The 20,871-nt window shown below is 41.1% G+C and overlaps 2 protein-coding genes across 6 annotated transcripts in view; one reads left to right on the top strand and one right to left on the bottom strand.

The window, feature by feature from the left end:
* RILPL1 (Rab interacting lysosomal protein like 1) overlaps positions 1 to 10,890 on the top strand; it is a 54,861-nt gene extending 43,971 nt beyond the window's left edge. For 2 of the 4 annotated variants that reach the window (XM_089662014.1, XM_089662016.1), the window contains 2 exons: positions 723 to 810; positions 6,037 to 6,177. In XM_089662014.1, the coding sequence (XP_089518140.1) occupies positions 723 to 810; positions 6,037 to 6,042 (94 nt within the window). In that variant the 3' untranslated portion in view covers positions 6,043 to 6,177. Of the gene's footprint in view, positions 1 to 722; positions 811 to 6,036 lie in introns of all 4 variants that reach the window. The other 2 variants (XM_089662013.1, XM_089662015.1) reach the window with 1 other exon arrangement.
* A 3,263-nt stretch (positions 10,891 to 14,153) lies between these two features.
* Positions 14,154 to 20,871, bottom strand: part of SNRNP35 (small nuclear ribonucleoprotein U11/U12 subunit 35) — a 51,129-nt gene continuing 44,411 nt past the window's right edge. Inside the window, exons 1-2 of one of the 2 annotated variants that reach the window (XM_089662019.1) lie at positions 20,732 to 20,815; positions 14,154 to 15,107 (exon numbers count right to left, since the gene is read on the bottom strand). In XM_089662019.1, the coding sequence (XP_089518145.1) occupies positions 14,325 to 15,104 (780 nt within the window). In that variant the 5' untranslated portion in view covers positions 15,105 to 15,107; positions 20,732 to 20,815 and the 3' untranslated portion in view covers positions 14,154 to 14,324. Of the gene's footprint in view, positions 15,108 to 20,731; positions 20,816 to 20,871 lie in introns of those variants that run through there. The other variant, XM_089662020.1, reaches the window with a different exon arrangement.

The following is a 20,871-nucleotide window of genomic DNA, read 5'->3' as shown; positions in this document are numbered from 1 at the left end:
CTGATCCCTTTCAGATGGCTGTAACTATCTATAAACTGAAATTTAGTTCCCTTTAATGTTGACAGATATGAATCTACTTAAAAAAGAAAGAAGATGTTGGCTTAGAGGCAAACAAATTTTAGTTTCAGTTTTTTATGTCAGTTCATTAGGAGTAGGGTTGGAATTTAAATGGTAAGCTTCAGTTACTACTAGATATTGCAATTCCTTATAACCAAAAATGTGCAATATTTCAGATTACATTTTTTTACATGCTGACTTTCCTAGGCAGTTTCCTGTAACTAAAGCAGTTTGATATACAAGATTGCTTTTCTGTGTAATTACAACTGCCATTATGTTTTAGTTTTCATTGCTTTTAAATTTAATTGATGTCCAAGCCACCTCATCTTGCTGTTGTCATAACCTGTATGTTTGATGATTACAGGCTTTCATAAAAGATACCAAGCAACTGATAGGAGAAGTTTATTTAGTTTGTTTGGCATACAGATATATATATTATTATTTATTATTATTATTATACAGGATTTATATAGCGCCAACAGTTTGCTCAGAGCTTTACAATATAACGGGAGACAATACAGCAACAATACAGTTCAATACAAGAGGGTTAGGTATATTGCAATATAAGTATGCATACACACCTATATTTTTACATGTAAGTGGTTTGTAATGATTTCCATCCCATATGTTAACTGCTGTCCTGTCTGTCTATGTCTCTCCATCAGGATGTTTACAGCCATTATGCCTATGGTAGCAGCTGGGTTGATTGCTGATGATCCCACTTTGCAGCCAATCAGCAGGCTTATCTCACTTGTAGGATTCATTTTCATTGCCTTTGTATTGCTGTGTGTCTTTTTTTGCATGTTGTGGGTATGTGCTGTCTTGCTGGTGGCATTCTGATTGGCTGACTGTGGGATTGTTACATAAAAATGGTTTTGAGTTTGGCTGCCAATCAGAAAGCCATTCAGTATCCCTGGTCTCAATACATCATGTTCTCATAAAGATAACTGTATTACAGCGAAAGAGTAGTTGTCATTACATATTAACCATTCAGGAGCCTTAAGCAGGCACTGAGGTGCTGACTTACTAAAATACAAACTTAGGTGAATTAACCTTAATAAACTGGCCATGGACACGTCATGGTGGTTGAGATTGCAAACATGTCTAAATGAAGAACAGTTTCTTGCAGTCATTAAAAAGATGATATTGAAAAAGTGGTTATACTCCTGCCATAGCTAGGAGTTTGCAGATGCCTTATTTTAATTACTTCAGTCCCGAGGTCTTTTTTTTTTTTTTTTTTAATTTCAGACATGGTTTTAATTTTGGGTACATATAATATTATTATTATTTTTATTCAGGATTTATAAAGCTCCAACAGTTTGCTCAGTGCTTTACAAAATTAAGGTAAACATTATAGTTACAATACAATTTGGTAGAAGAGGAAACAGAGGGCCCTGCTCATTAGAGCTTACAATCTAGGAGGAAGGGTTGAGTGATACAAAAGGTAATAGCTGTGGGGGATAAGCTGATGGAGGAAGTAAAAAACTGTTTATTTTTTTCCGGTACGTATATTGCACCGTCAATTTATGTAGTGCTTTACATAGATATGTAACATAAATCCCTAACCCTCAAGGGGCGTACAATCTAAGGTCCCTAACTTACATTCATGTATACACTTACTAGGGCCAATTTAGACAGGATCCAATTAACTTACCAGCATGGAGTGTGGGAAGAAACTGGAGTACCCGGAGGAGGTACAGGGAGAACATGCAAACTCCAGGCAGGTGGTGCCGTGGCTGGAATTCGAACCAACGACCCTAGTACTGCCAGGCGGAAGTACTAACCATTTAGCCACTGTGCTACCCATACTAGTTAGAAGCAGGATAGGCTTCTTTAAAGAGAACAGTTTTCAGGGATCATCTAAAGGTGGATAGATTAGGAGACAGTCAGACAGATTGGGGTATGGGGTTCCATAGGATGGGAGAAGCTTGGGAGAAGTCCTGGAGGCGAGCATGGGAGGAGGTGACATGGGAATTAGAGGGCAGAAGGTCCTGGGAGGATTGAAGAGAGCTGTTTGGTTGATATTTTGAGATCAGGTTGGTGATGTAGCTGGGGGCAGAGTTGTGGAGGGCTTTGTAAGTTGTTAGTATAGTTTTATTACTGAGGTCTAAGTAAGAAAACAAGGTGAAAATTTGAAAAAAATGTTTCATGTAGTCTCAAATATTTTCCCAAAAATAAAACTGTCATCTTCTCCTGCTTAAGAAGATATTGAATACATGTAATGTTTTTATATGTAGTGGAGTGATAAGGCCAGGTTCACACATATTTGGTGCAGCAATGCATGCTACTTTGTGCATTAACCTCAATATGCTTTGTGCTAAGGCAACTCCTTCATTTTGAATGCTCTGGCATTGACCCTTACACCATGTATTGTGGTGTGCTGTAGTAGGTGCCTTGACTTTAGTGTGTTGGGGTGTGATTGAAAATGAATGGCATCGCAGTGCATTAACACACCTAATGTGCATTATGCAGCACAGAGCTGTGAACCTGACTAAAGCTCAAAGTCGAGGTTGGGCTTTAAATCAGGTAAAGTTCTTACCCCTTTTCAGTGATCTCAGGCAGAAACTTTCGGCAGGCTGGATGGCAAAGATCTAGAAAAAAAAAAATGTAGGTAAGTATAATATATACTGAAAGTGCCAAGGGAAAGATAAGGGGAATAAAAGTGTGAACACACTAAAAGTCCTTTGAACAAGCCTAGAACATGCCTTAAATTTCAACCCTTAAAAAAATACATTAAAAACCCTTTTTAATAAAACAACCAGGAATTAAAATTTTTTATCTTCCTCTTGTGCAGCTCTGAATGTAATGACAAATTTCAGGTATGATTTCATAAGCATAAAATCTGTAAAGAAATAAAAGTTGTAGTGCTCTGTTGAGGGGAGATAATGCTGAATATAAAATGTGTAGTACGTGGGTAGAATAAATAGTCCAGCTAGCACATTACTTTCCTTTCAATATAGGTGTGTGGTGCAAAAAAAAGTGTTCCACTGACTTTGGGAGTTTGAAGCTGCTGAAGTGTAATATTAAAGCGGAACTAAACCCTCCTATTGTTTTCAGCCAAGGAAGCTGCCATCTTAGCCTCTGTTTGATCTGCAACTGCCATTATACTGCACATGTGATCAGTTATGACGCCAACTATTTGATGGTTTGACAGTTTGGTTGAGAGCGCAAGTAACTGCGACAGTTACATTCTCAGCCAGTAATGTAATTGTTAAATTTGTTCTGGTTTAATGAATAGGGGTTTAAAATTTAAAAAACTGTGAGGAGAGCAGAGTAGAACTGAGAGTTTTCAGTATGATATCCCCTCTCCGTTTCTGAGTAGTAATATGAAGCTCATTAATCTGATTTTCTCAGTGCTCAATGGATTTTCAGGTACACATATCGAAATTTTCTGTGCACATTTCATAATATTAGTTCTCTTCTGTGCACAGTGCATGTGATGTAGTGTGTCACTTTAACTGCATGCTCTGAAACACACAAGCCTAACACAATGTGTAAAGCTGGAGAAAAGAATATACAACATGAAGTGGTTGCTCAAAGCATGACTTTTGTTACACATTCGTGAATTGAAAGGTGAAACTTTACTTGCTATTGCCTAATACGTTGCTTTAGACAACAACTTGACTTTTGTGCTAAAAAATGTCATCTTTTTTTCCAAGTTTTGAAGAGTAAAACGTCAAGATTGGGGAACATTATTTTTTTTATCCGTAAGAGTCAAATCTACTGTGTAATAAGCACAGCATCTTTTTATTCGAATGCACCTTCACTTCTAAATACCCCAATGGGGATAAATAGTTATATTAATTAATACAGTGTCGCCAATAGACAAGAGTGTACCATGTTGCAGCTGGCATTTGGATATTATTACAGCTGTAATGCACACTTGAATCACAGCACCCTTTCCACATTTAGATTTTCTCTATTTAAAAAAGTGAAGAATTAAGCATCTTTATGGCCAGTCAATATCACTGCAATGCTGTCTTGAGTGCCTGTTGCTCTAGCTAGCACATTGGTGTGTAACAAGGCAAGTAGGACTGTAAATAGGGTGCTTTGCCTACTGGTGACTTGGTGACCCAAAAATCCCATTGGCATTGTACCCACAGTCCAACCATTTGCTGCCCAATTGTAAAGGACATGGACAATTTTAGCACCTTGTAATTGCTCCATGATCAAAAAAAGTGCTTACATTCACTTAGCATGAAATACACAGGTTCTAAAAGTTTTACACTTGGTTTTAGGTTTATGCCATGTAGGTGGTGAAGTGGCGTTTGTACCAGATAGGGTATAAGCACCTGATCAGAGGCTGCCATGAGCTATCTGGAAGAACCAAGAGCCACTTGTGGCCCACAGATTTATATAATTGTGATTGGTGCACAGTAGCCTTATGCTCTAGACAAAGCCCCATATCCAAATCAGACTGTTCAGTAAAAGGTAACCTCTGTTGCATGTCAAGCCCAAAGCTTTTCTCATTCAATCACAGGTTGAATGGAAAAAACTCTCAGATCCCCAAATCCACACAAGCGATATGGATGCAGGAATCTCCCGCACTAGGCTATTGTATTCTAATAGGGCCCCCCCATCAGAATACACAGATCAGCACTGCAGCCTTTCGTTGCCTGCACTGATCGAATGCTGGTTTTCCATCAGGAGCTTTTGGCTGACTTCTGTTGAACAGTGAGGGGTACACACATACCAAAATTCATCCAGTTCTTGCTGAGTCAGCCCAAGTTTGGTACATGTATACCCTGCTTAAGATGGAAGTTGTCACTCTGACTTGTAAGTATAGTCAAAACGTCTATGCATTCATGTTGTGTGTCAGTGGCCCATAAACTAGTATAAAAGCCAGGAAGCTAGCATTTCCAAAAGGCAAAGTCTGCAACAGCAGCCCACATGTTTATGTTGTGCGTTTTAGAATGACAACTGCATGTAACTATTGTCTGCAGACAGGGCTCCTGTTAGAAACCACAAGGCCCCATACAGCCAAACTGACAGGGCCCCCCCTCCAAAAACTCCCCACAGTTTATTATGCTACAGTTATGAATGAACATAGTGAATGATCGGTACCAATCACTCATTGTGTTCATTCAGGAAAGGAAGGGGCTGGTAAATGTGACATATTTATAGGGCCCTTCCCCTACTCTCCATCCTGAAGGATCCTATTGTGTGCTTGCAGCTGCTGCTGGAGAGGAGAGGAGGGAATCTGGCAGCATGGAGGGCACAGAGGGGCCTGGGCAGCAGGGGGAAACGTATAATGCACAGGGAGGGCGATAGGTGCACCGGGGGGGAAATTACTGGAACTCATCCCCTGCATGGCTCCCACTGCAGCAGCTGAAAGCCAGCGAGTGGGAGAGGAGAAGCCAGCTTTCAGCTGCTGCAGAGAGAGCCATACAGGGTATTGGTTCCAGTGGTCCCCCGCCATGCTGATTACCCTCCCTGTCCAGATCCAGTTCACCCAGCTGCCTGGGCCCTGTACAAGAGGACTGATGGTACCCCCTTATCTATGGCCCTGTCTGCAGACAGGAAACACTTTCAGTAAGGAATAGAATCTATTAATGCTAAAAGGCTGCATGTTCAAGTTTGGTGCATAATAAAAGAAATATCCAATGGGCATTGTTACACCAAGATATGAAAGTGTTGCCGGGCATGAGTTCTCCACATAGCCCAATACAGTGATGCAGTTAGCCATAAAAAGCTGAGTACATGTAATAAGAATAAATTACCTAAGTCTATTTTTACAAATGTCTTATTAACAATGTTTGATGCTTGGATCACCATAAAGGAAAAAAAGTCAAAGTGCAATATTTCATAGGGACCGGTCTTCATTCCTCATCCATTGCTGAGCTCTCTAACCTAATTTATGGAATTTTTGATTGCTATGTGTTTTGCACTACTCTAATAAATAAGGACAATGTTGTGCTTTTTTTGGATGATGTTGAGTCTTGTTATTGAAACAAGTATACATTTGTTTTCTCTCCCTAGATTTAGTTTCTTCTCAAGGGATAAAAAGCGGATGCCCCTACCACAGAAAAGCGCCACCTTCCAAGAATCCTTTGGTGTTTGGTCAGATTACAACAGAGATGATGGTTACACAGAACAAGGCCAAGAGGCCTTACAGCACATGTGACTGAACCGAAGTCTCAATATTGCACACTGAATAGCTGATAAACTTTTTTTCTTTTTTTTTGCTCGCCCTGCCTGAAAACATTTTACTTTGTGAACATCGCACAAGACATACTGCACGAGCTAAAGAACACAACAAAGACGAGTCATTTGCAGGCGGGTAGCAAGAGAAGAAAAGTGGAAAAATGGACTGCTATTCTTCTGGGAGTTTCAAAAGCTGGCTAACCCAGCAGTGATATTCGATTTTGTTATTGGACTATGGGGGGTTTCAATAACCACTGGATTCTCATGGGACTTCAGTTCTGTCCCCCTTTTGCAGGTCATTATGAATCCATTGATGCTGCATTCTCTGTAGTCTAATACTAAGGATTAAAATGGAAAATCCAACAGTGACCTCGAAACCCCTCCAAGGATATCTGTCCAAAACCAGAATAAAGAAGATGGGTAGAGCCTGGCTTCCAGAGAGTACATGGCTTATATCACAGTGATTTCACTGGTGTCAAGAATCTATATTCTTACCAATGGCCATACCTGATTTCTTGGTACACTGCCTGCACCACAAAATACCTGCCTGTTTGTATGTAGTTCAGTTCTCTGATTGTACAATTTGAATAGATTTGCCAAATAAGAAGGTGCCTTAGAGGTCCTGCAGAGCTGTTAAAGTGGTTCTAAAGGCTTTTTACCTTTATGCATTCTCTGCATGAAGGTAAAAAATCTTCTGAGTGCAGGTCCCCCTACCTCCCCCCCCCCCCCCCACATACTTACCTGAGCTCGATCTCGATCCAGGTTGTGCACAAGAGCAGCTGCTTTCTTTTCTCTCTCCCTTCTCATAGGCTCAGAGACAGTAGCAGAGGTCATTGGCTCTGCTGCTGTCAGTCACAGCCAGTAAGGAGGGGGTGGCACCAAGCCATGCTCTGTGTGTCAATGGACACACAGAGTGCAGTTCTGGAGCGAGCCCGCAAGAGTGCCCCCATAGGGGCTTGCTATGGTGGTCACTCAGCAAGGGGGAGGAGCCAAGAGTGCCAGCAGGGGACCCCATAAGATGAGGATTGCGGCTGCTCTGTGCAAAACCATACATAAGATATTATTAAAAAAAAAAAAAAATGAGTTTACAATCACTTTAATATACTACTATGCATTACCTTAAAAAAAATCAAGAAAATCTAGTACAAGTTGTTCATATTTATGAATATTAACATCTCAGATTGGTCTATGCAGTAAACCCCTCTTACCACTGAGCATAGCTTTCTACCTAAAATGTAGTCAAGTCTGTAATGAAAATTAGTTTGCAATAAAATCATTTAAATAAGAATGTCCCATCATGCAAAACATTGTGAAAGGCACCATAGCTTTTACAGTGCATTGCAATGGTCTAGTTCTGCTTGACAGAAACCTAAAACATTGATCCCAATGTATGGAAAGCTGTTAGCAGAGTGGGGGCTTCTGTGGTAAAGGCAGTGTGCAACACGGTAGCTCACATTTCTTCAGTTTTACATGGCTGACCTAATCCTATTTACAGGCTGAAACCTATAAAGACACGTTGGTTCTGAAAATGTTATACATTAGTATTCAAATGAATTAGTTATACATTACAATACAGTGGTCTCTGTTGTAGGAAACAAACACAAGGCAGCTTAAAACTAATAATGGAGGTGATTTTCTAAAGGCAAATAGACTGTTCACTTTGCAAGTGCAGTTGCATTCTGCAAGGGAATTTGCTCCAGAGTTTAGTAAATGCGGCGAAGCTTTGCAAACCGTACCCAATCACATGCAATAAAAAACAAAAATGCATTTTTGCCTCCACATGATTGGATGATGGAATTCAGCAGAGCTTCCCCTCATTTGCCAAGCTCTGAAGCAGATTTCCTTGCAGAGTGCAGCTGCACTTGCAAAGTGAACAGTCCTTTTTTTCCTTTAGTAAATCAATCCTAGTGTCTAGCGTTTCAAACTTGGCATTACTGATGAAACAATTAGGTTTTTTTTATATATGAAGGGTGTTTCTGTTCCTACATTGATCCTATACTTATGGGAGATATTTTGCACTTGCCTTCCTGTTACAGCAGTGACACCAACCACAGACAATTTCTCACTGCTCCTGATCAGTCTAAAAAAAGGGCAAGTAGAAATTTTTGATTGAGTCAATACTGCTAATTGCACTCAATTGCTCATTTAAATGAGCCCCATAGACCCAGGCCCCATACCATACCAAAGTTTCCTGGTGAATTTGTTTGTTTATACACGAAAGGACGTATGCTTTATCTTTGAAGAAATGTTTTTCCAGACGTGTGTTTTCAGAGACCCGTGGCAGAGTGTAGTATACCCGTTGCTGACCGAAAAGGGAATGAGAGCAGCCATCTTGTTCACTGTGCCTAATGTAGATATGCAAGGTAAAGGACACCTTGGGATGTAAGGTAGGAGATTAACAGTATTAACACAATATTGTTTGAATATTAACATATAATAAAATGACAAAGCTTTTTGGGTTGTGGAATTTTTGATGTCTGGTTTTCTCTTCGATGTACATAACACAACCACTGTATTGTATGGTGCTATAGTGCATTGGGATATTCCCCCACAAAAAAGAACCAGCGTGTATTGAGGGATTGTTGTTGGTTGCCTTTGCTGACCTCTTTCCCTGAAAATGCTAACTGACTGTTAGTCCTCATGCACACGGGACGTTTTTACAGAGGCTGTTTTTGGCTTTCAACGTTTTTTTTCTACAGCCAGTAAACTCCCCAGCACACATAGACTGTAATCAAGGTTTCTTGGCAGGGACGCTTTTGGCTGGAAAAAATACCCAGGACTAGTGGGTTTCTAGAAGTGTTTTTTAGCTGTAAAAACACTCTAACGCTGAAAAAACACAGCAACACACAATAAAATGCCGCAAAACCAGCGTTTTTGGATGTTTTTTAGACCAAAAAAACCACTAAAAATGCTAAAACCACAAACGCAAAAAAACGCAGGAAAATGCTGCTAATCGTGGCAAAATGCCGCTAAACGCTAATGCAACAATGCTAACAAAAGCTGAAAAACTCACATTTTTAACGTGACTTTACACAGCTAACATTACCAGCGTTATCAAAATGCCCAGCGTGCATGAGGACTTCCATGCACACTAGGTTTTTTTTTTTTTTCTTAAGCTCAAAAAAACGCTGGATAAAAAAAAAAATGCTGGTAATAGCATTTTTCAGTAGTGTTTAGGAGCGTTAGCTTTTTTTACAGTACATGTAGAAGAGATCTGTTAGGAGCATTTTAGTAGCGTGTATCATTTTTTTCTGCTAGAAAAACATCCAAAAAACTCTACAAAAAAAAAAATAATAATGTTCTGCTCCTAGACGCTGAAGCTAAAACACTAATAGCCTGAAGTAGTGTGCATGGACACATAGAATAGCCTATTTAGCTTCTAGGAGCAGAAAAAAGAAATGCTGCTAACGGCTTCTAGATTAAAAAACTGCTAGTGTGCATGGAGCCTTATGCTGATGTTTTGAAATCAGGTCTTTGAGTCACTGACTTGAAGCAAGTAAAAATTTTAGGAATTCAGACTAGTTTGCAGCATGCTTGCTAAGGCTGATGCACATATGGTTTTTATATAGGCTCTTGATGGCAGTCCGTGCTGCCTTTGAACTTGTATGGACACACACCCCGTATATGTCTGCATGAGCTGAGATGCACCCCGCTGCTCAGGGCCATAAAGTAAATAATAGCGTGTAGTCAGTGATTGAAGGTCAAGGTCATTTTGCGCATGTGCTACTGCTGCATGAATGATTCCTTCATAAGGCGGCAACTATTGGTGCTTTACATCGATGATGTAAAATCAGTGGGTGTCCCCCACTGATTACACAGTATGCCTTTCAGTCATTTTGCGTATGTGCTGCCTCAGGACTCATTCAGAGCCAACATGTAATCATCAATAGCATCTAATCAGCACCGCAGCAGCTGCTGGCTTCACATTTTTGATGTTGACATGTTGGCCCTGTGCAGCAATAGAGTCTATATACGCATGTAAACATTAGCACAAATGTTTATATGCATCAAAATACAGTCCATATGTAGGACTGTGGATGTAGATTTTTTTTAATCTTTTAAAATTGTAGCTAGCTAAACGCAAGTTCAAATTGCTGAACTGTTTAAATGAGCCCATAACATATACAGTTGCATTCAGATCCGTTTAAAAAAAACAAACAAACAAAAAAATACACATTACGGATCTGAACATATATTTTTGCACCTATCTGTATGAGCCCTGATGGGTCAGTGATTTAAAAAATTGAAGTCAGACTGCAAGGCAACTTGTATTTTCCAGTGGCGGTCAGCATTGGCAGGCCTCAATTCTCTTGTGACAAGTGCGCTTTTATGGTTTAGGTTGCGTTTTGTGCATTTGAAGTCAGAGAACTAGCAAAAGAATGTTGGCAGCAAATCAACCAGTTATGTTCTTCTACTATACTGCAGCATTTCTGAATACTTTGACATGGAGTGACGTTACCTTTATTTATATATGGCTTATTTAAGTAGAAAGCATCAGAATTATTGCCTAGTATATGCTGTCACAGATTGCACATCCAACATGAATTCAATTTTAAACTGAATTAGTACATGAAAAGCCATAACTCATTAACCACTGGTCTTCCCATGAATTTGTAAACAAGCGTGTTATAAGAATATGATTACTTTGGTTATAACTTGTAATGTGAAATAAAACTATTTTATGACTGACTGTTGAAATATGTTGCATTTGCAAAAAATGATGAATGCTGTTTTTTGTATATTTTTTTTCCTTCATGTTCAAGATAAAAAAACAAAAACAAAACACCTTTTTAAATTAATTTGTTCACAAAGCCTGGATGAAATATTCTTGTTAATATGGTAAATAATGGAAATTCCAATGCTACCCTCTTCTTAAAGGATAAGTTCACCTTTAGTAACATGTTATACACATATTCCGGGTGTGACATGTAACTAAAGCACCCTGACCTGATCCGCCCCATTGTGAAAGCAAGCAGGGGCTCCACCCACACATCCGCATCATTCATTCACAGAATTCTGTGAATAAATGAACTTCAGTTCTTGTCTGCCACAGCAGCAGGTGGCTTGTAGTTCTGTATGAGAGGTATGGGCAGACAGCTGTACTGACAGTCTGCAGGAGCCTGACATTGCATCTGTGATCCGTAGGATCCAAAGAAAAAAAAACAAACGGAGGCACATTTTTTTTTTTACATGCAAGAAATGTGCATTTTTTGTTTGTTTTTTCTTTTTTAACTGAACTAATCCTTTGTTTGGATTGTAAACTCTTTTGGAAATGAGGTTTCCACAATACAAATAATTTATTTTCAGGTGAATAAGATATGGCATAGGGCTACTTCATATTGGTATTCAGCCTGCAACTGGCATTCGAAGCCCTTTTAAGCATGTACGCTTGTCTATTCTTAGCCGTTTTGTTGTTTACAGGATTTGAAAGGTAAAGCTTTTATTTACACAAAGAACTGCATGAATCAAAATAATTGACTCCTACCTTTCCATCTCCTCCTCTTTCCCTTTTAGTTTCAGAATGTCTGAAGTTTAGATGTTCATGATGCTTGAATCTTCTCTATCAATTAAATTATTTACCATGGTAAAAAAAATAACATTGATAGCCTCCCCCCCCCCCCCCTCCTCTCCACTGCCATATTTGAAACTTTTTGATGGGGGAGGGGGGAGCTGGTTTTGACAGTTCTTATTTCGGCCCCTCCTCCCTTCCGTAGTCTCCTGGGAGCTTTCACAGGTCCCAGAAGACCGGACCAATTAGGAGGTGCAGCACGACTCGCGTATGCGCAATGGGCACCAGGCTGTGAAGCCGCAAGCTGTCACAGCCTGGTGCCCACAGTTGAGATGCCAGCACTGTGGCGGGGAGAAAGCACCACGTGGGTGAGAACATTGCTGGACCCCGGGATAGGCAAGTGTGTGTTTATGAAAAGTCAGCAGCTACAGTTTTTGTAGCTGCTGACTTTAATAAAACACTAAAACGGCTGGAATTCCACTTTAAATACAGTTAGGACTCCTTAACACTTGCTTTGGTCTTAAAAGAGCGGAACAATTGCCTCCTCGCTGTTAACTCCTTGAACCCTGCTACAACTGTGCACATTGCATATGGCACTTGCAGTAGAGTAGTCCCATTCACACGATGGCGACATGGGGTATAATTCCTGCTGCAGCTGTGAAGCAAAGCATCACGGCAATGGTATGTTTACACCCCCAGCTGCTGCTCATGCAGCTAAAGAGGGATTGGTTGGAGGGTGGTAAAAGCACAGCTCAACAACAGGGTTTTACTGCCTATTAAACAATGCTGTGAATGAATCCTTAGTAATTTACTCCAATGACCAGAGTTGTCATCTTCGGAACTGTATTGTAAGCTGGTCTTGTGCTTATCCACTGAGCACTCTATTTGGTTACACAATTTTCAGCATTTAAATTTAGTTGCATGGCTTCCCTGCACCTGCATTTTTTTTGAAGCAAAAAGCCATAACAATTCAGTTGTTTGCCAATTATAGAAAATCGAAAAAGAATGTGAACACCATTTTAGCAGTTGCTAGCTGTTTTCTTTCACAAAGCCAGTGTGACTGGGTCACAGGTTAGTATAAACGAGCTAAACAGCCTTCATAACAGTAAAAGAGAGGCGTTCCCTGCCATGCACTAAACCTTACATTAGATATGCTGTTTTAGCCAACTGAAATTACTACCCACATTTTGTTTGTTGCTTCATTTTCAAGGAACTACAGTAATTTTATACAGAAAAAAACAGGAAAGCTTATTTGTGCTTCTGAAGATGGTAGTTGCCAGCCTGTCATGCTGATTTAGTGGCTTCAATACTTCCTGAGGCACATACCTATGTCAAGTATACAAAGCAAGACTTCTGACTTTATTTTCAGGCAAGTTCCAGCTTCATGATGTAGAAAGCATTGAATGCAGAGGCAGGCAAGCAACTAGGACTCTTGGGCTGCATTCAAAATTGAGCGATTTGTAGCTTGAATCTCCAAAAATGCTCAAATTTAAAAAATGAATTGTTCTCTATGGTGCCTGTTCATGCAATCAGGTGGCAACAGGCACTGTAGAGAACAATTTTTTTCTTTTTTTTTTAAAGTTTGAGCAATTTTGGAGTTTCGAGCTACAAATCATTCAAGTGTGAATGCAGCCTTAGAAGAAGTTCAGCAATGGCAGCCCCTGTATTTATCTCAGTACATGTATCTATTAAAACTAATCTATCTCAACAGCCTATGATGACAGAATCCGCAATTCTCTAAAGTAAAACTAAAGGAATTTTTTTTTGGTTCGAGTGGAGAGGGATTAGAACACCTGTCAGTATTTATTGCTGTCTGTGCCCCCGTTTGTAAGATTCATTCTCTCTATTTGTCCTGTTTACCATTATCATTGAAAGTAAAAGAAAATCCCACATTTTGGGTTGTCCTCAAAGTAATAACGGGGAAATCTTCCAATGGGGACACTAGTTCTGGTGACCTACATGGGGTTCCCCCCCAAAAAAACCCTTAATTTGCAGAGATTTCCTATCACATTGCAGAGATTTCCTAGCACAGGAAGTGAAGGGATATATCTGCAATGGGACACAGACGGTGAAAAAAAATAAAGATAAAAAATAACAGGGGTTATAACCCTCCCTTACTCTATCCAAATAGGGAAAACAAAGTTTTGCCTATAGTTCTACTTTAAGTTGGAGCATATGACAGATCCAAGGCTGTGAAGGCAAACCAATAATTTAATTCACCACCCTGACATTAGCATGCTGTCTGTATAATGGCAGCTTATGTTTTGAGCCAGGCTTTTAACTTCAAATTTACAGATTAGCTTTAAATTGGTGAAACTGCCACTTATAAGTGAGCATGACTTTGCTTGATGTTTAGAATTTCATTATAAATATGAATGAAATGTGAGACGAGTAAAGTGCTGTATAAATTGACAGACCATAAAATAAATACACTTTGCAGGCCTTGCTTAAGCTGCATGTAATGTGCAAATCATTATGTAAAACACAGGGCACATTTCTCAATAGATTGTTAATGCTCAGTTGGAAAGCACTAGAACCACTGATCACTTAGAAGACTTGTTTCCTATACAGTAGAAGTTATATACAGGACATCCAGTACAAATGTCCCTGAGCACTATTCCTTGAAGTCTTTTTCTCTACTTTTGTCCCTTCTTCGTCTGTGTTTTTCACCTCTGTCCTGATCTCTGCTTCGCTCCTCTTTGTAACGTCTCTCTTCAGTCTGTTCTTTGTTGTGTCGATTATGTGATCTATCATGCCGCCTGCCTTCCACTCCTCTGTCCCGAAAAAAATCTGTTTTCTTCACTCTCCATTCTTGATGTCTTTCTCTAGACCGAGATCTGTGCCTTTTATCAACATGTCCTTCAGTGCGAGCATTAATTGGGTAGAGTGGCAAATTAATTGGTTTCCTGAAAGGTCTGTCACGTCCTCCAAATCTCAATTGTCCAGATTCTTTTTTACCACCAAACCCACCACCTAGGCGACGTGGAATCCATCCTTTCAGCACCCTCTCCAGTTCATAATCTACAAAAATTTCACGCTGATCAATTACCAGTTTGTTAGCATCTCTGTAGGCTTTTTTGATAGCACTCTCTTGCTTATATTCAATAAAAGCGTAGCCTTTTGAAAACCCAGTAATAATGTTTCTAACCAATCGGATCCTCTGTATATCTCCATAACGAGAAAAAAATTCTTTTAGCTTTTCCTCTGTTGTTTGTTGGCTTAACCTAGCCACAAATAATGTTAACTGGGGATCTCCGACAACACTTTTATTGGTCGCATAACGAGCCAACATGGCCCTAAGGATAGCGCGATCATGTGGCTCCTCATCTGTACCATCAATACTGCCAGCCTTAAGAGGGTCATAATCTTTTGCGATAGGAGTCCAATCATTCATTTTCTACAGGAAGAAGACAAAGTATGAGAAAGAGACTACAATAAACACTAAGGCACAAAAATATAATTGCTAGCACTTTAAAGCGACATGCTTTGCCAATTCAAGCTATTAAAATCCAACTCTGGATTTTGTCCCCAATCACCACCCCTGGAACCCCTTTTGTGTATGCTAAGTTTCTTCTCTTGTAGAGTGCACTCACACTGGCAGTTGTAACTGGTCCCAGGCATGGTTCACCTCCTTGGTCCAGTTCACTTGTGTAGTGTGAGTGCTCCAAACTGTGTCTGGGAACAGGTAAAGAGGTTTTAAACTTCAGACAGAGAAAATGAACAAAGCACATCCCACTATAATGTGAACTAGCCTGAATCAAAAGCACTGAGTCTGGTTCCTCTTTGATTTCTCCTCTCTTTGCCATCTGCACGACTGACTCTAAATAAATTAAGCAGCCTCCCGGGAGATGGCCCTGCACCCCTCCAGCACACAGCAGCTCACACCCTCAGCTCTATGTTTCTCATTTCTCCTCTATTACTTTTCTGGGCCAACTCAAATGTTTTGGTTCTGATCTCACATCAGTGTGGCATGAAGTACAACACCTACCGGTCTTCTTTGCATGGAAGATACTCCCAAGAGGATAACTATTTATAAGCCATAAAATAAACTGTGGCAAGACTTGCCATACAGCGGAGATTTGCAATCTTGATGGACATCCATTGGTATTGTATCTACCGATCAGACTACTTGCTGAATCAGCGTATAAAAAACCAAGACAGTCATTCATTTTCATGTGCAACATATGAGGCTTTATACAGAGGGGAGAATGGGCATGAATAGGTTGGGATGTTTAGATATGGCTAAACACTGCATCTGGACGTAGCAGCACTCTGTCCTATGGCTGCACACAAATTGGACGAACCCCATTCCTAGACACAAACTAAGTGCAGGGTCAGTCACAGCCTCTAATCATATGTGACCTGACAAACGAGTGGTCCCTCTTACCCATACAGGCTAGAGAATCTGGCCACGCTGCTGCTGTAGTTGTTCACACACACACTGGGAAGATCTACTAAAACTGGAGAGTGCAAAGTGTGGTGCATCTGTGCATAGAAACCAATCAGCTAACAGGTTGTATTGTCAAACCTTAAGTGAACAAGAAGAAGTTAGAAGCTGATTGCTTACTGTGCACAGATGCACCATATTCTGTGTGCGCCAGTTTTAGTAAATCTACCCCTCTGTGTACATGGGGATAGTTTCTCCACCAGAAAAAAAAAAATGCTGATTTTTGCTAGCAGCCACCTCAGTGAATGGGTCCTTATGAGCAGTGATGTTTGTAACCAATACAACATCAAAATCAAGTACTATGTGTTAGGAGTGCACCAAAATTTTGGTGGCCGAAAATAAGCACCAATACAGGTGCCAAAAATAACCCCACTCTCTCTCTGCTCGGTAGTTCTCAGCCTTACCTGAGAAGCCACCGAAAGATCCCGGGGCTGGGCATAGAGAAGTGAAGGAAAGAAGGCCTCCACTCATCTCTATTCCCTTGGAGAGACGGAGCTCTGTCACCAGCGCCTCGCAAACACAGCCATTTTTTTTGTTTGTTTAAAGCACTAGTTCAATGCTTGTTACATTGTAGAGAGATGTGGTATCTTATTGACCCCATATCTCTCCATAAAGAGGACCTGTCACTTCTTATTTCTATCACAAGGGATGCATGCATTCCTTGTGATAGGAATAAAAGTGATTAAAATTTTTTTTAAATGTTGTTTCCATTATAACATTTTGCAAACAAATAATTTTTCTCCTTCACTGATGTACATTGATGAGGCAGCACTGATGGGCATTGATGAGGAGGCAATGGTGATGCACTGATAGCACTGACTGGTGGCACTGATAATCAGTGCAGATCTCCCCTGTCACGTTTGCCGGTTATCGGCAGGACTTCTCACGCTGTGACAGCATGAGGAAAGTGCTGCCGATAACCGTCAACTGTATTTACTTTGTGATTTGCTGTGTCATTGGACACAGCTGATCACATTGTAAAAGGCCGCTGTGATTGGGCTTTTACCGCAGTAGAACACAGCGATCACCAACAGTGCCAGGTGCATGCTACTGGGAGCGTGTTCTGGGTTGACATCCATGGATGCCCTACCAGTACTGGACTTAGTCGTCTTTCGGCTATAGCATGGTTGGGAAGCGGTTAAATTATTATTTAAATCAAATCCACCCTGCCAAAAGTGTATAAAATCAAGCACCAAGGCATGCAGACTGCTTCTACAAACATTTGTGAAAGAATGGGTCGCTCTCAGGAGCTCAGTGAATTCAAGCGTGGTACCGTGATAGGTTGCCACCTGTGCAATAAGTCCATCTGTGAAATGTTTTGGCTACTAAATATTCCCGGTCAACTGTTAGTGGTATTATAACTAAGTGGAAGCAACTGGGAACAACAGCAACAGGCCAGGTAAAATGACAGAGCGGGGTCAGCGCATTATTCGGAAACAAATAGATACAATGTTGCAACCGCTGTAAATGTCAAGGAACTGTCAGAGAACTGTCAAAGAAATAGCGGAGCTCTCTGCAGAGACACTTTTTGCTGGACTGGAATTCCTCTTATTTTCATCCTACTTCTTCTTCTTCTTCATCCTCATCTTCTTCTTCATCATCCTCATCCTCTTCTTCCTCATCCTCTTCTTCCTCATCCTCTTCTTTTTCCTCATCCTCTTCTTCCTCATCCTCTTCTTCCTCATCCTCATCTTCTTCATCCTCACCCTCTTCTTCTTCTTCATCCTCATCCTCTTCTACTTTTTCTTCTTCTTCATCCTCTTCTTCCTCATCCTCTTCCTTCTTCCTCATCCTTCTTCTTCATCCTCATCCTTCTTCATCCTCATCCTTCTTCTTCATCCTCATCCTCTTCTTCTTCATCCTCATCCTCTTCTTCTTCATCCTCATCCTCTTCTTCTTCATCCTCATCCTCTTCTTCTTCATCCTCATCCTCTTCTTCTTCATCCTCATCCTCTTCTTCTTCATCCTCTTCTTCTTCATCCTCTTCCTCTTCATCCTCTTCCTCTTCTTTTTCTTCTTTTTGTCTTCCTCTTGCAGGTCACTGCTCATGCGCAGATTTTTTATCGGTAAAAAATCGGCCGATTTGCCCACTAATTGCCGCGAAAATCGGCCGATCGGCAAAATCGGCCGATTTTTTTCCAACTTTACCGGAAAAAAAAAAACGGCCAAAACACCGAAAAATGGCCGACCAAATCGCCCACTAACGATCCGAAAATCGGCCGATTTTATTTTCGGCCGAAAAATCGGCCGATTTTCGACCCATCTATGGCCTGCATAAGTGGTATTTTCCATGCTGAGTAGTTGTTTCCAAATTTGAGTGGATAGGCTTGTACTACCAACTTTCTCCCACCGGGGGTCTCCCTCACTCCTTTCTAGCCACACTGAGCCTAATGCAGGCCATAGACGGGTCGAAAATCGACCGATTTTTCGGCCGAAAATAAAATCGGGCGATTTGGTCGGCCGTTTTTCGGTATTTTGGCCGTTTTTGTTTTTCGGTAAAGTTGGAAAAAAATCGGCCGATTTTGCCGATCGGCCGATTTTCGCGGAAATTAGTGGGCAAATCGGCCGATTTTTTACCGATAAAAAATCTGCGCATGAGCAGTGACCTGCAAGAGGAAGACAAAAAGAAGAAAAAGAAGAGGAAGAGGATGAAGAAGAGGATGAAGAAGAGGATGAGGATGAAGAAGAGGAAGAAGAGGATGAGGATGAAGAAGAGGATGAAGAAGAAGAAGATGAGGATGAGGAAGAAGAGGATGAGGATGAAGAAGAGGAAGAGGATGAGGAAGAAGAAGAGGATGAAGAAGAAGAAGAGGATGAGGATGAAGAAGAAGAAAAATAGCGCACTCACACATTATAGTGCTATTTCAAACAAATGTAATGTGCCCAGATCCTCAGTTTGTACAGTGGCTAAATGGGTAGCACTCCTGCCTGGCAGTGCTCAGGTCATTGGTTCGAATCCCAACCCTGGCACCACCTGCCTGGAATTTGCATGTTCTCCCTGTGACTGCGTGGGTTTCCTCCGGGTACTCCGGTTTCCTCCCACACGCCAAAGACATGCTGGTAGGATAATTGGCTCCTGTCTAAATTGGCCCTAGTATGTGTATGTATGAATGTGAGTTAGGGACTTTAGATTGTACACCCCTTGAGGGTTAGGGACTGATGTGAATGTACAATATACGTATGTAAAGCACTGCGTAACTTGACAGCACTATATAAGTACCTGAAATAAATAATAAAATGGCCAAGCAGCTGCATCCAAGCCTTACATCACCAAATGCAAAGCATCCGATGCAGTGGTGTAAAGCACGCTGCCACTGGAATCTATAGCACTAGAGACGTGTTCCCTGGAGTGATGAATCACACTTCTCTGTCTGGCAATCTGATGGACGTGTCTGCATTTGGCAGTTGCCAGGAAACCGGTACTTGCCTGACTGCATTGTGCCAAGTGTAAAGTTTAGTGGAAGGGAGATTATGGTGTGGGCTTGTTTTTCAGGGGTTGGGCTTGGCCCCTTAGTTCCAGTGAAGGGAACTCTTAAGGCGTCAGCATACCAAGACATTTTGGACAATTTCATGCTCTAAACTTTGTGGGAACAGTTGTTTGGGGATGGCCCTTCCCTGTTCCAACATGACTGCACACCAGTGCACAAAGCAAGGTCCATCAAGACATGGTTGAGCGAGTTTGGGGTGGAGGAACTTGACTGGCCTGCACAGAGTCCTGACCTAAACCTGATAGAACACCTTTGGGATGAATTATAGTGGAGACTGTGAGCCAGGCCTTCTCGTCCAACATCAGTGCCTGACCTCACAAATGTGCTTCTGGAAGAATGGTCAAACATTCCCATAGACACCCTCCTAAACCTTGTGGACAGCCTTCCCAGAAGAGTTGAAGCTGTTATAGCTGCAAAGAGTGGGCCAACTCAATACGGAACCCTAGGACTGGAATGCCATTAAAGTTCATGTGTGTGGAAAGGCAGGAGTTGATACTTTTGGCAATATAGTGTATGTATTATGTACTTATAACACGTGAATTGTTATAACATTAATAAACAGCCAATTGCTGCACTTCTTACATGGCCCTTCCCTGTCTTTCTATACTGCGATCACACAGGAGCAGTAGGGGAAACCACATATACGATTTGGACAGAAATCACACCGCACTCCTGTTCAAATCGCATTCGATTCTTTGCAGTGCATGGGTTCAAATCACACCGCAGAGGTACCGGGAGCACTTGCACTAGTACTCATGTAAGCACTCGGTATCGGTGCAACCCTGATCCTCATTCTGCTCTGTTACGCTTTGTAAATGAAAGCTTGAAGCTGACTGGTTACTATGCACAGCTGCTGTAAATTGTTTTCCTTGGTCTTAGTAAATTCCCCTCACTGCGTCCCTTCATAGCAGGTGCACGCCTCATTCTCCATACATAATTAGGTCACAATTGTCATACAGTCTGCAGTGTAATAACACTGACCTCCTATATATATATAAAAGAGTATTTATAATTTTCATAAGGAGAACCTCTCGTTACCCTCATAGGTTACACCTAAACGTAATTCACAGACTGCTCTCTACTCACAGATACCAGCAGGCTTCCAGGAGGGACCGCAAACCGAGAACTGCAGCGAGCACGGAAGCTTCTAACGATCCAGTCGCCGTTGTTCTGACGCCCACCAATCCAAACTCGCCTTCGCTGGTCACACGAATGCTTATTGGATA

This window comes from Staurois parvus, unplaced genomic scaffold (assembly GCF_062004578.1).
Source record: "Staurois parvus isolate SC_StPar_1 unplaced genomic scaffold, SC_StPar_1.0 ptg001418l, whole genome shotgun sequence".
In the NCBI taxonomy this organism is placed as follows: Eukaryota; Metazoa; Chordata; class Amphibia; order Anura; family Ranidae; genus Staurois; species Staurois parvus.
Note: the sequence above shows the minus strand (reverse complement) of the source record. Positions and strands in the feature narration are given on the sequence as shown.